This window comes from Limulus polyphemus, unplaced genomic scaffold (assembly GCF_000517525.1).
Source record: "Limulus polyphemus unplaced genomic scaffold, Limulus_polyphemus-2.1.2 Scaffold4614, whole genome shotgun sequence".
In the NCBI taxonomy this organism is placed as follows: Eukaryota; Metazoa; Arthropoda; class Merostomata; order Xiphosura; family Limulidae; genus Limulus; species Limulus polyphemus.
Genome location: NW_013670224.1, coordinates 70,282 through 85,737, shown reverse-complemented (window position 1 = coordinate 85,737; position 15,456 = coordinate 70,282). Strand labels below are relative to the sequence as shown.

At 31.3% G+C, this 15,456-nt stretch overlaps 1 protein-coding gene across 1 annotated transcript in view; it reads right to left on the bottom strand.

Annotated features, from left to right (window-relative positions):
- Positions 1–824: 824 nt before the first annotated feature.
- Positions 825–15,456, bottom strand: part of LOC106471424 (titin-like) — a gene marked incomplete at both ends in the record, with an annotated part of 82,671 nt that continues 68,039 nt past the window's right edge. Inside the window, 8 exons of the mRNA XM_013932025.1 lie at positions 825–959; positions 1,480–1,638; positions 3,960–4,152; positions 6,341–6,420; positions 8,496–8,587; positions 9,461–9,589; positions 13,210–13,396; positions 14,437–14,605. Coding sequence (XP_013787479.1) covers positions 825–959; positions 1,480–1,638; positions 3,960–4,152; positions 6,341–6,420; positions 8,496–8,587; positions 9,461–9,589; positions 13,210–13,396; positions 14,437–14,605 — 1,144 coding nt within the window. The remainder of the gene's footprint in view (positions 960–1,479; positions 1,639–3,959; positions 4,153–6,340; positions 6,421–8,495; positions 8,588–9,460; positions 9,590–13,209; positions 13,397–14,436; positions 14,606–15,456) is intronic.

Below are 15,456 nucleotides of genomic sequence, written 5' to 3'. Positions count from 1 at the left end.
GGAAATATATCTCAAAACCCAAGATCTGAGAACCTCCAGTTATTAGCAATCCTAATTTTCTGCTCTGCTAGATAATCCATGAAATATCATAATATTTATATTTACATAAAAAATGAGTAATTGGTTGAGTTTCACTTGCTTATAGCACGTTTCCACTTAGTTAAAAAAGTTCTTCCTTTCAAATCACAAGAGGGTATTGCAATACAATGGGTTACTGTTCTCTGATGATGGCAAAAAAATGCTTTGTCCACTGAGAGTATGTGAATGATATCACTATTCATCTGCCATTTTGAAACGACACCTTGTACACAAATAACTCACAGATTTGGGACAGTATACATTAGTAGAAAAAGGTTATCCACAAAAACACTGCATTTGAGGTGAAAATTGCTCCTAATGCACAATAACTATGGATTTCAGTTTCTACAGAAGAATGGGCTGGGTGTGGCCTGGTGGTTATCATGCCAGACTGTGAATCTGAAGGTCTATAGTTTTCATCCCATTGCCACAAAATCACATTCAGCTCTTTAGGGCTGTGGGTTCACTATAAGAGTGACAGTCAAATCCCATATTTGATTACAGTAGCTAAAAAGTTGACGGTTGGTGCTGTTGGCGGTTGTTGCCTTTCTTATCAGTTCAACATTATGGAGTTTCATTTGACAGCCAATATATTTATTGTTTATGTAAGCAAGCTGAAATGGTTTGTTCTTGTATGGTACATTGTTAAAATTAAGTTTTACATTGTTTCATTCTTTTTAAAACACTGTATAAAACTTGCATAATTATAATCCACACACAAAACAAAAAACATTATTAAATTCTACTCTACCTTCCACTACCAAATTACTTGAAGACTTGGCAGAGCCTCCTCTGTTTTCTGCCTTGACACTAAACATACCACTATCGTTTATGCACACCTTCTCAATTGTAAGTGTAGAAGTCTTGTCAGTTGTTTTTATCTACAGGATGACAATATCCAGCATTAATCAAAATACTGTAGAAGTAGAGAATGAAACTGAAACCTAAAGAGTTCACATTAGGAAAGCAATATATCTATAATATTAGAATAAATCTTTCAAACAGTCAGAAGTTTTGCAATTAATTATTAGTAGTATCAAAGTTATGACAGTAATATAATGTAAACACTGTCTTCTTTCTCTCTGGTAATCAGTTGTAGCACGGTACATTTGAAATGGTGCTTATTGTGTCTACTACAAAATAGTCCTTCAAAGAATGTTAATATCATAATAAAGCTGAGGATTAAAGGAAAATGTTACTATAACAGCTACCACACAAAATGATTGTGTAATTGTTTACTAGGTAAAGACATTAATGGGTCATGAAATTAAGAATTAAACTTTTCAATACAGTAATGTATTTATGGAAAACTTATATAAATTGTTTGTGTATAAGTGAAAAGTAATTGAATAACTATGCTGATCTTGTCTCAAACAAAATTAATAAAGAATCCAAACCTACCATAAATTTCTGGGAAGGAGAAATAGGGAAATTCTCCCTGTACCAAGTAATGGTTGGTGTTGGAGTACCAGTGAACGTGCAGTCAAACTTAGCTGTGTCTCCGACAACCACTGGACACGGTTGAATCTTCTTGGTAAAAAGCGGAGGTTTTGTTTCAGACTGTTTAAAAAAAAACAAATATTTTTAGCTGTATCTTTGGAAATATATATTAAAAAAGAAGATTTCTAGTGTATTTCATTCATCTAACTGATCTTATAATTTCTAAACCTGACATCTGCAATACATCTTTGATTAACATGCAAGCTTTAGGGTTGAAAAGACAACTGACTTAACTTGAAATCTTCATCTTAATTAATGAAAACTGAAGGTTGTGGTAATGAAGCCCAGTGGCTTAATTAGTTGGAATATTTGATTACAATTCTTACTCTATCTCTACTTTCATTAATTCAGAAAACCCACACAATTTAGAAGTATGTGTATAATTACTAATATTTTATTTTCATTTAGAAATTCGGTGTTAGTAGTCACTACCAAACATGGGCAATACATATACAAGTATTGGAATTATCTGAAACAATTATATAAGATTGTGGTTCTAAAATTTCCTGTTCAATGTAATACATCATGTGAGGCAGCTGGTCTGGGGTAGTTAAAGTTTGGATGCTTAGCTAATTTGTAAATTACACTAGATACAAGTTTCATGTCTACTTCTCTGGGTAAATATCTTCAAATAGAACACTAGATACAAGTTTCATGTATACTTCCCTGGGTAAATATCTTCAGATAAAACACTAGATACAAGTTTCATGGATACTTCCCTGGGTAAATATCTTCAAATAGAACACTAGATACAAATTTCATGTCTACTTCCCTGGGTAAATATCTTCAGATAAAACACTAGATACAAGTTTCATGTATACTTCCCTGGGTAAATATCTTCAGATAAAACACTAGATACAAGTTTCATGTCTACTTCCCTGGGTAGATATCTTCAGATAAAACACTAGATACAAGTTTCATGTATACTTCTCTGGGTAAATATCTTCAGATAAAACACTAGATACAAGTTTCATGTATACTTCCCTTGGTAAATATCTTCAGATAGAACACTAGATACAAGTTTCATGTCTATGTTCCTTGGTAAATATTTTCAGATAAAACACTAGATACAAGTTTCATGGATACTTCCCTGGGTAAATATCTTCAGATAAAACACTAGATACAAGTTTCATGTCTACTTCCCTTGGTAAATATCTTCATATAGAACACTAGATACAAGTTTCATGTATACTTTCCTTGGTAAATATCTTCATATAGAACACTAGATACAAGTTTCATGTCTACGTTCCTTGGTAAATATCTTCATATAGAACACTAGATACAAGTTTCATGTCTACGTTCCTTGGTAAATATCTTCAGATAGAACACTAGATACAAGTTTCATGTCTACTTTCCTTGGTAAATATCTTCAGATAAAACACTAGATACAAGTTTCATGTCTACTTTCCTGGGTAAATATCTTCAGATAGAGTCCCGTAAGTTTACTTCTGTTTGTGAATCCTTCATATTAGAGAAAGAATGAACTACCAAGCTTCTTACTATAAGTTCCTGTTTGTGTCCCTTTTGTGTTATTGTAAATAGACCCCACTATTATGAAGTGTACATCATGTGGGACATTGTGGGATTGAGCACTATATTCCCACAGCTGACTGAATGTAGTTAACAACAGGTTTTAAATGTGGGATTGAACACTACATTCCAACAGTTGCCTGAAGATGGTTAACAACAGGTTTTAAATGTAGGACATTGTGGGATTGAGCACTACATTGCCACAGCTGACTGAAGATGGTTAACAACAGGTTTTAAATGTGGGACATTGTGGGATTGAGCACTACATTGCCACAGCTGACTGAAGATGGTTAACAACAGGTTTTAAATGTGGGCACATTGTGTGATTGAGCACTACATTGCCACAGCTGACTGAAGATGGTTAACAACAGGTTTTAAATGTGGGATTGAGCATCCATATCTGCTCTTACATTTTAACTTTTTGTTATCTTCCTTTCATCCACAGATGGGATTTGTTAAAACTGATTGAAACTTTACTGCTGTAGCACCTACTTCTGTAGATACCTCTGTTACTGAGGTACAATTAAATTTCCCACAATGTACTTTGTACCCAACTTTGTCTCCTATATGTGATGCTTTTGGACATTTGTCTGAAGAGTTGTATTATATATATATATATTAATCTTATGTGGATTTTATGAACATGGTTGTTCTTGTACATGTTCTTTTTTTACACCTTTAGACTTATTTACTTAACAGAACTGGTATGTAATGCAGAATGACATGTAATTAAAGCAAGTGAAGTTTCTCTTGTTTGAATTTATTTTCTGTTCTTGGAGTGTACTATTATGGATTAAATATATATTTATTCATAAATATAGAATATATTTTGTGGCTCATGGAGAACCTACCACTGGTCCAATAACTTTCCTCTCCTGGGTGATGCCCTTGTGTTCTTGTTCCATAGTTTCTGTCAGAGTTGTGTGACGAGTGACTTCCCACTCACCCTTCACTTCCCGCTGGGTCTGTTTCTGCTTAGATACCTGGACTTCTTTACCATGGACCAGTGTTTCAGGAAGCATGGGGGTGTGAACAGTATGTTCTCTAAAAGTTAAACTTATACCATTAGTTAGATGCAGTAAATAAAATAGCAACATATTCACAGTGATTCTTAACTTGAGTGTATAAAAATAAACATTGAAGTTTCTGTGACCTATAAAATCAAAACCTTTACAGTACATTGTGTAGAAATAGCTCCATTACACCACTTAACAATCTTTAAATAAATCTGGCAATGACATACATATACTTTCTAGACTGAAAGTTATCAGATCCTGAGAAATATTTAATTTTAGAAATTTCTCAAATTACTCGAGAGGCACCAGAAGAGGTAGGTGGCAGCAATTCACACACACATGTATGTATGTATGTATGTATGTATGTATGTATGTGTGTGTGTGTGTGTGTGTATATATATATATAGTTAAAAAGTATACATACACACACACACACACATATATAAATACATATATTCATAGATTTGCAATTGTTCCAGCTTGAACTGAGTCTTCGGTCCAAAATAATAACTCATGATAGCTTCTAATATGAATTTGACAGTTGGAGCTAAAGAGCCATAAAGACGAGATAAAGAAATTAAGGAGAAAAATCAAAGGTGATTAACAAACTACATTAATTTCACTTGTGTCTTTTCCTTAACTTCCATTATATCACACTTCACAAAAACTGGTAAAAACCTTCCAGGTGGGCGTGCTTCCAAACCCCTTGTTTCTGTTATCTATATTACCTTCTAAAAGTCAGGAAACACAGACACTTGCCTTTACAGGTAATAAACCAAAAGGTATAATATTTGAGTCGGCAGTGATGAAAGAATATCAAGTTATTATGTCATAGTTTTTTTTATCAAACATTCTTTTAAATATATAATGTGACAAGGTGGATAAACATTTATTCAGCTTATACTATTATCATTAATCAAGATTCTTGACCAGCCACTTTCTTTAATATATGACTGATCAGTTTCCAATATTAAATCTGAAATATAAAGACTACAATCAAATGACTAGAATACATGAATACAACAGTGAAACTGTTAGCCAATGAGAAAAAAAGTTCACATTTAAGACCTACTCCTCTAAGAGTGAGTTTAGTAGTGCCTTAAGTAAAAAGTTTCCATTGCAGTAGGATGTTCAAGGAAAACAGACTACACATTTTTTAGGGATCAAACATGATATCAAGGGTTCACAGAGAGAAAGTTCCCAACTGACCTTTCTGCTATCTTTATTGTATTTCTTTATTTTACAAGTGAACAAAAATTCCAAATATCCTAAATAAAGACAAAGAACCAAATGTAAAAATGTATTTGTTATTGTTAATGAAAAAAGTTGTGAACACCCATGTTGGTACTTTTGCTATTCAAGGTAATAACTTACATTTTACTGTTTGTTGTTATTCTACAGAAGTAGAAAATATCAACTAAAGATTCAATAGCATTAGGATGTTATTTGTTTTAAATAAAGTGTACAGCTATGCTAAAATAACTATGCAAATGAAAATATATTTACGTGCAATACTCAAGTAATCCAACCTGTTTAAAAATGACTCAACAAAGATATTATTATTACTTCCTAAACCTTCAGTTACTTTTAACAACTAAATTGAGAAAAAAAACAACAACATTGAAACTAGAATTAGATATAAGAAATATATCTCAATTATTTAATATCAATGGACTTACAAATCTATATATATAAACACGGGTGTCTCTCTCACACACTTCCTCAACTAAATAGGCTTGCTTCAGCCATATATTTCACTTTGCCTTCATGTACTCAAAAGAATCACCTATACGATGACCTTACAAAAACATTTGGTACCAACAAATTTTCATTTATGTTGCAACGAGAAAAGAATAAATCAATTATTCGTTAAATGGAACAATAACAAAGTCAGAATACTCTGCAAACAACCCTTTACTACACAGCAGAAATCAGGACAACAAAAGGTAGGGAATTTTTGTTTTGGAAACTTGAAATGTCATGCAAGAAGCAGGAGAAATGTACCTAGTTTTGCTTTGATTAAAACTTAGCACATTTTTATTTTTATTGATTTTAATCAAAGTATTTAATTAGGTAAATCGATCATTTTGATTTTATTGCAAAAAATTACGATAAATAAGGTTGATTTAATCAATACAACTCGGGATATTTAAAGCCATTTTCACCCGATCAGCCCCGGTTACTCTACTAGTACAAAATAAATAAGCAATGCTCACACTTTGTCCTGATAAGATTTGGTCATCCACGATACTTGAGATTGTTGCTCCGTTCTCCTTTCTCCAGTAACACTGTCAATCTTAGTGCAGAAAATATATTACAATCAAAACAATTCTTCACTCTATACATAAAACAACAGCACGTTGACGACAATATACTGCATAGTAATTTAACATAAAACAACAGCACGTTGACGACAATATACTGCATAGTAATTTAACATAAAACAACAGCACGTTGACGACAATATACTGCATAGTAATTTAACATAAAACAACAGCACGTTGACGACAATATACTGCATAGTAATTTAACATAAAACAACAGCACGTTGACGACAATATACTGCATAGTAATTTAATTTTTCCAACCAGTTTCAAAGTCACACTCTTAACTGGATTTTTTAATGTAGGAAAAATGTCTTCATTTTGTACACTGAAGAGTCTTATTATGCCTGAAAACAGCTTAAGCTAAAATACTGAGAAGTCTTATCAATTGTGAAAACAGCTTATGATCAGATAATGAGAAGCATTAGTAAACCTGAAAATATCTAATGCTAACATATTGAAGAACATTATTATAAGTATGAACATAGTTACTAATAAGACATTAAGTGTTATTACATCTGAAAGAAAACTAATGCTAAGATAGTAAAAAGCCTTATTAAGCCTAAAGACAGCTAATTCTAAAACAATGAAGACTTTTATCACACCTGAAACCAACTAATGCTGAAACACTTTGGAACCTGAAAACAGCCAATGTTAAAAAACTTAAAAGTCTTCTATCAGTTTTAAATCTACGTTTTAAGTCATAATGGTTAAATTCTCAAAACTTTATCAAGATGCTAAACAACTCAGACCTATATAAGCAAATTAGGGGTGATCCCATGAAAATGTTGCCCTTTAGTGACCCTCCAAAGCTACAAAAACACCTTACAGCTGGATGAAAGCAGTATTGCCAAATTGTCTTTATAGAAGTGTGGATTTCTCTGATGGATGAGAACTGTCTCTTGGATTCTTCATGTCCATATACTTAACACTCTAGTACAGAGTTTGCTATTGTTTTACATGAAAAGAGTTGTTCATTAATTTTAATTTTCTCTGGGCACGAGGATTAGTCCAAATACATACTTTAAAACATATATATATATATACTTCAAGATGGTGTTTTGAAAGTGATGATTGAAAACATGATGTACAATCTTTTATTTTATTACATAATTCATTAATCGAAGAGTAAAAATAAAAAGTTTTCTTAACTGTACTTATAGACAAACAGTTTGTAACACTTTATTCCCATGTCCTATATATGTAAAGTGAGAAAATGTTCGTACATAGTTATTCAGGTAACACTGAAGAATTACGGCATTTATTTAATATGTTGAAGATCTTTATATAAGGATTCAAATAATATAGATAATTGGTAGACACAATGAACTAGTAGAAGATAAACTTATGTATTTAAAGTACAAAATAAGTACACAACTGTGCACATAAGTTTATACTAATTGTAATTGAAATTATCAGTTTTGTTTGGTATTGGGAGAGGCCAGCAAGTTTAATCTGAGACTTTTTAAACAGTACATTTTATACTGCAATGACGACTCTGGTTCATACTGTTCAATGTGTTTCTTTCCATAAGATCCCAGTTAAAAGATTCATCAGTTTCTTACCCAAGTATTTCAAACTAACAAGTATCATGGGTTTCTTTCCATAAGTCTTATCCCAATTAAAAGTTTTGTCAGTTTATTACGAAAGCCTCTTTTGTTCACAGCAATAATCCAGTGTATGTGCATGTAAAGGGTTCTTCTCTAACGTTTATTTGAGAAGTTTCTCAAATTAAATACAAGAAACAAGGACAACCAACAAACTTGTAAAACTACTTCGAAGAAAGTTATTTTAAATGATAGTGAAGGTTACTAAGACGTTTATACAAGTTTCAACTAGTGATATGCACACAATAAAACCTGGTAATCAAAACTACACAATTGTTCATAATATGACTTTGATTTCTTTTTGGATAGTAAAGCTAAGCCTGCCCTCTAATGATGGAAATGTATCTCACAAATAAGTGGTTTACAGAAATCAACACTGAGTAACAGAAATAAACATATTAGACAACATGATTTTGTAGAATAAAGAACAAAAAACGTACATAAAATGCATCTGTTTTGAATCTTTTAACTTCAGGCTGCATTTTCTTTGTGTCTTCTTCTTCCAGCCTTTGTTTTATTTTTACATGTTCACCTATGATAAAGAAATAAAAACCATTTCAATAATTAATGAATAACTTATGATTACTTCCTCAAACTGTGAAACTTCACTTAAAAAAAAATATTAAATAAATCAACAGTGAAAGCTTTTCAAACTTCCCTGAAAATACTGAATTCTAACTTAAAGTCTGGCACAAAGATTTATTTAAAATTCAGTTTTTTCGCACATTCCATGACAATGTGACAAAACATTATCTTGTGAGATAAAATACTCTGAAAATAAATGCAAAGTTCAAAGTCAGTATTTTTGACTTGAGTAACATTAACTTGAGGAGCTCAATAAGTGAATAACAATGTAAATATTTCATGGCAAACTATTGAGTGTTTTTATTTACAGAGAAGAGTATTTTTAGTTATATCTTTTTTCTAACTTTAGGGCCTGGTGTGGCCTAGTGTTCAATGTGCTTGGACTGCAAACCTGATAGTTAATGTACTGCTACAAAAAACACTGCACTATAGGGGTGTGGGTGCATTTCAAAAATGACAGTCAAATCCCACAATTTACTCATGTAATAGTACTTCAGAAATTTGCAGTAGATGCTGTTGCTTAGCTGCCTTCCCTCTAGTTTATCAGTTCAGAATTAGGGACAGCTATGTGTAGGTAGCGCTAGTGTAGCTTAAAATAAAAATTTTATAAGCTAAAAAAAAACAACTTAAAATGTTGATAGCTAAAATCCTCTGATAGAAAATAGTTATTTTGTTTCTGTATTTATATTTTTTAATTAACTCTTTCTACTAATATAGAACATACTCAAATAACACCAAATTCTCACAACTAGACAATTATTATATATATAAAATCCCACATTTTTCCTCAGAAACTTTCAAACAAAGTACTTAGACCTACCTTCATACTCTTGTGTTTTCCATACATCTACTTTGGTTCCACCAGGTGTTAACTTCTCTTCGAAGACTCGCTGGAGTTCAGACTCTTGTCGATCTTTCTGATAACGTTTAACTTCAGAGTCATACCATGCTAAATAAATTAAAAAGTGTTAGCATATAGTTATCTAAGTCAACTTAAGGATTCCTTCTTTAAAATACAATAACAAAACAACTACCATCTCACTAACATAACAATTCTTTTATTCTTTAACTCTTTCAGCATGGGTTCGGTCCCTAGGACTGACCTCGTGACCATTTTGTGCTTGTTATAGTTTTCATGCTATAACTTTTAAACTATTAAGCATATGTTTACGAAATTTGGCAGATTATCAGTAAACATTTCAATGCTTTCATACACAAAATATAAATTTTTTCATTAAGTCTTAAGGTTTGTAAAACAATGTTTTTCTCATGCCTTTATTCTTTTCGCATGTTGCCTATTCAACATGCAAAATAATTTTCATTTTAAGGTTAGAAATACTTTTATGCATCAGAAAATTTTAAAATTTCACATGCAAAATCTTTATAATGTCCAGATAGTTATCAAATGTTTCTCAAGAAAAAACTTTATATTTTATCTGTTATTTTGAGTAATGAATCTCTGTATGGGTTTGGTCGATTTGACTGATCTTGTAACCACTATAAAAAATTAGGAAATAAACATAAATTAAGCTTCTTTCATTCTAGAATGAACACAAATTATAACACGAAAACATAAATGTTTAGACAAAATAGCTTGAATCTCATAACATTATACATTTATATATATTTATCGTTTTTATTACATTGACCTTTCAGCCATGCCTAGCTAACAATGCAGAAATTACAATGACGCGAAACACTTGCACGCATGTTACTGTATCCAATAATATAAAACTGACCTTTAGTCTTTACACAGTGACCTGTGTTTTAGTGGACTAGTATTTTGTAAAATACAATCACACTTCAATTATTATACATTATATATGTATATAGATTATTACTTTTTAGAAATAAATTCTTAAACTTATTTTTCTTAAAACATAGAACAGTAAATAAAGAAGTAAAGCAAACATTTATCTCTTCTAGTTATGACCTTTGTACTTGGTTGCTGCTTGACGTACGTTGCTAAGCCTTTTAAAATTTCACAAGTGGAGGATATTAAAATGAAACAATTTTTTTTAGGTTTTATATATACAGTTAAATAACTAAAAAATCATATATTATTATATCAATATCACAGAATTCCACTATAATTTATCAAGCTTAGTACCTCAGCTATATTTTGGTCTAAAAAAATATGAAATTATGAGCAGACTAAAGACTCAATCTACCTCCTTGAAATCTTGTTTCGAAAGAATGAGATGGCATCATAACACTTGAAAATGGCTGAGAAAGCCACTAGGGAAACATTCTGAGTTTCGATTGGTTATTCACATGTCATCTACAGAAGTAAGTGTATATAAGGGAGCATTTCCAAAAATGGAAAGAGGTGAGCGGGGCCACTGTGCTTGATTCAATACATGATCAATATTTCAGTAAATAGAAATGATAGGAGGTTCTTATTTTATATTCTATCTTGTCAATATTGGTAATTTTAGTTCCTAATTTGTACAAAACTATAGACTTAGTATTTGGACATCAAAAACATCTAATTTGAACCAGTGCTGCATTCAACATACCATGTGACAAACAAAAATAAATGTTTAAGTTTTTTAATATTTATTTTTTAAATTAAGAAATTAAATAATGTATAACACTAAAATTTGAATTATAATCTACAGTTTGATACCAAACTTATTGACATAAAATCAAAAAATTGTAGTTTAATAAACAAACACGATGACATGGCCTTCGACCCATGACCCATCTGGAAAGGGTTAACAGAAATGTTGTAATGTCAGTGTGTTTTTAATCATACTAAAAATGGTTAAATTATTCAAAGAACTTATTTTGTGCATCTTACTGCAACAGTAATTAGCTACTGCTTGAACTACATCAATCAGTTAACAATCCCACAAACCACACATCATGTTATCTGAGCTTTAGAACCTAACCTATATACAGGCCCATTGGCATGATTACTTATAAGGTAAACGAAATACAAAAAGAAAAAAAAACATGATGGGAAAACTATAAAGTTATTTAAAAGTAAATAACACAGCATGACAGAAAGAAAAGGAAGGATTGAGACACTGAGAAATAAAGAGATGTAAAAGTATCCAGTGACACTTTTTTTTTCTTTTTTTTTGCAAATTAGTCCATAACTGGTACAAAAAGGTAAAAAACTAGGTTCACCAATGGAAAGTAAAGTATATTCTAATTTAAAGGTTTTCAATAAGCTGTAAATTGATTCAGTTAATGATAATACAGTATGAGAAGTACTGATGTACCCATTTTTATTAGTCTAATACAACAGTAACAGTCCTTATTTTATTACTTTTCAGTTGTGTTAACTGCACATCACAGCATACGAAGGTTTGTAACTTGCGCTTGTACACAGAAGCATATGAAGTTCATATGGCAAATAAGTACATAAATATGGCCCTCTGTAAGTTACTTTTTATAGAACTAGCATAAAAATGGTTGAAGTTGCAAGATAATTTACGAATTTCAAGTTCTAATTACATACAATTTTGTAACATAATTCAATGAAGAAGTAACAGTGGGCATTAGAAATAAAATAAAATTTAAATAATCAACAGAAGATACAATATAAAGTAAGAATCTTTCAAATCTGTACATATTTCCATGTAACGATGTAATATTACCTAACATATATCTCTCCCTAAAGTACAAGAACTTTCAAAATCCCTATTGCTAATTGAGTTTAGTAAAAACCACTGTTAGAAGAATAGAATTATTTATAAATATGTGTGAAAAGATACAATTTGAATATGAACTTCAGAGAATTTTAGTCTTCATCCTTATCTTTTCCATTTTGTAATAAGAAAAGAAAACATGTAGTTTGGCATACCGATTCCTTTAAACACTGTTGTTAAGTCAAAGTTAAATAATTCCTAACAACAAAAATTTTATTGGTAATTGAAACTATTATAATATGAATCTGTGAAAAGGGCCAAATTACTCAGTTGTTGGTTGTTTGAAACAATCTCATTTCAGTGCTTTTTGAGAATCAACTGTGAAAGACATGAAGTGTAGATACATGGGTATGATATGTATGTTTATCATGGCTTTTAATTATTTATACATTTGATACTTTTTACCCTATCCTGAAACTAGTGCAAGTAATAGAAAAAGTAAGTGACGAAAGAAAGTCTTACTGTTTATAGCTGATCATCAATACATGTATAGCTCACAAATAACCATAAACTTACTGTTTATAGCTGATCATCAATACATGTATAGCTCACAAATAACCATAAACTTTATGGGTAAGATAAACAAAATAAACTTTTATACACATCAATGTCGAGAAAAAATATCTTACAAACCATTCATAAATAGTTCTTCCTTTACGTTGTATAAACAGTATTTCATTTGTTGGTTTCATAAATAGTTCTTCCTTTACGTTGTATAAACAGTGTTTTATTTGTTGGTTGTAACTTCATTTCGTACATATGATCAACAGTTTCCATTTTTATTTGGAATGTAACATACATAAATACAGATATAAAATGTTGTGAAATATAAAGGTAAATATAGCTGATTCTCTTGTGAAAATGTAAACAAAATTCACATTCCTTACATACAGTTTAATAAAGTACTCACGCTTAGGAGAGTGTTTCAAGACAGCACGATAATCATCAAACCGTGGTTTTACTTCCAAGGTAGTCCAGCAATAAGCCTGCCCTAAAGTATTACGAGCAATAACTTCCACCTTTCCTTGATCGTACAGTTTGCTTTTAGGAATTTCAAGGTGAAAAATACCATCATAAGTTAGCCTGCATCGAGAGCCCTACCAAAAAATAAGGTTTAAACCAATGATTAGTCTTCTAATGTATCTTGGAAAGATTTAATATTTTTAGTAATGAAATCAAATTACAATTTCTCTACAAAGTTTTATGTAGGTCCTAACCACAAGCTTCAGAGTTTGGTAATTCGGGATAAACAAAACTCTGGTCATTCGATCTCCACAAAAACTAGAGCTTTGTAGATCTAATATTTAGGAATGGTGTTGCAACTCATCACAGGTGAAATGATTGTGAGATTGAAATAAAAAAACATTCTTACTGAAGAAAAAGAAGGAAACTGGCTAATTATGTTAAAATGTGAAAAAACTAACAGAATTAATCTGTACTTGAAAAAACTAGATAAAAGATGAGTGAAAATAATACATTTTACCAACAGAATGCACAATCAGTTGGGATTAGTACAGCAGAATGAAAAGAAACGGAACTTGATAGCAAGTTCTGACTCTTTCACAGAGCAGAAAAATAAATTGTCGTCTTCCTCAAAAACTGAATCTAATCTCATGTGAAAACACCAAAACTGTATTCACAAATACATTCCATCTGCGTCTGCTTCATGTAACAGTTGCAAGGTGTGCTCCATACACAACGTCAAGTAAAATACGATGCAACTATCCCACGAAACAGAAGCTAAGCTACTTGATCACACAGTTTACAGGGACTAACAGCTTATGCCAAGTTCGGCACATGGATTCAACTAAATTTCATTTGTTCCAAAACACAACTTTGAAAAATGTAGCTAATTAAGGAATATAGTATTTGCTTACTACCAAGTGTACAAATTATTTTCATCAGTTCACTCAAAACTAAATTTGAGTTTAAATATTTGAGAATGTTCTGAATCATTCCATATAAAATATTAGTACAATAAACTGTACTCGAAAGTATTTGAAATAAAAGCAGTTGATCAGAACAACAAATTAATGTTTTAATTTAACTTCCAAATAAATTCTAGCTAGCCAGAATGCATACTGTTTTAACAAAATATTAAGTAATTAAAAAGGGTTTCTTCAACTATTTTGCATACATTGATCACACTCTGGTTATTCAGGATCCACATCAATCGAGGACGGGGATTTCCACTGACTCGGCACTGGAACTTGGCCCCATCTCCTTCTAACACCACTTGTGGCTCTGGTTTCATTACAAACATGGGTGCTGTTCTCTCTTGGGGCATTTCTTCAATGTCTTCAACCCTAAAGTATCAGTATATACGTGGTATTAATTTTTAGGAAATTCTCAAGTAATGCTAATAATTAATAAATTCAAAAGCTATACGTTAGCTTAATGCATTTTGCTTAACAAACAGTTTTATCCTATTACTAATCTTGTAAAGCTTTTAAGAGTTTCATAAGTTCCATAATTTTGGCCTTACTTGATTTCAATTAAACTTAGCAATACCCACGTAAAAGTTGAATAATAAAGGCTAAAAAAATATCCATTATGTCATACACAGCACCACAGATTCTACACCAGACTAAAGATCTAAAAAGTATCCATTATGTCATACACAACACCACAGATTCTACACCAGTCTAAAGATCTCATAAATATCCATTATGTCATACACAGCACCACAGATTCTACACCAGTCTAAAGATCTCATAAATATACATTATATCATACACAGCACCACATATTCTACACCAGTCTACAGATCTCATAAATATCCATTATGTCATACACAGCACCACAGATTCTACACCAGTTTAAAGATCTCATAAATATCCATTATGTCATACACAACACCACATATTATACACCAGTCTACAGATCTCATAAATATCCATTATGTCATACACAACACCACAGATTCTACACCTGTCTAAAGATCTCATAAATATCCATTATGTCATACACAGCACCACAGATTCTACACCAGTCTAAAGATTTCATAAATATCCATCATGTCACACACAACACCACATATTCTACACCAGACTAAAGATCTAAAAAATATCCATTATGTCATACACAGCACCACAGATTCTACACCAGTCTAAAGATTTCATAAATATCCATTATGTCATACACAGCACCACAGATT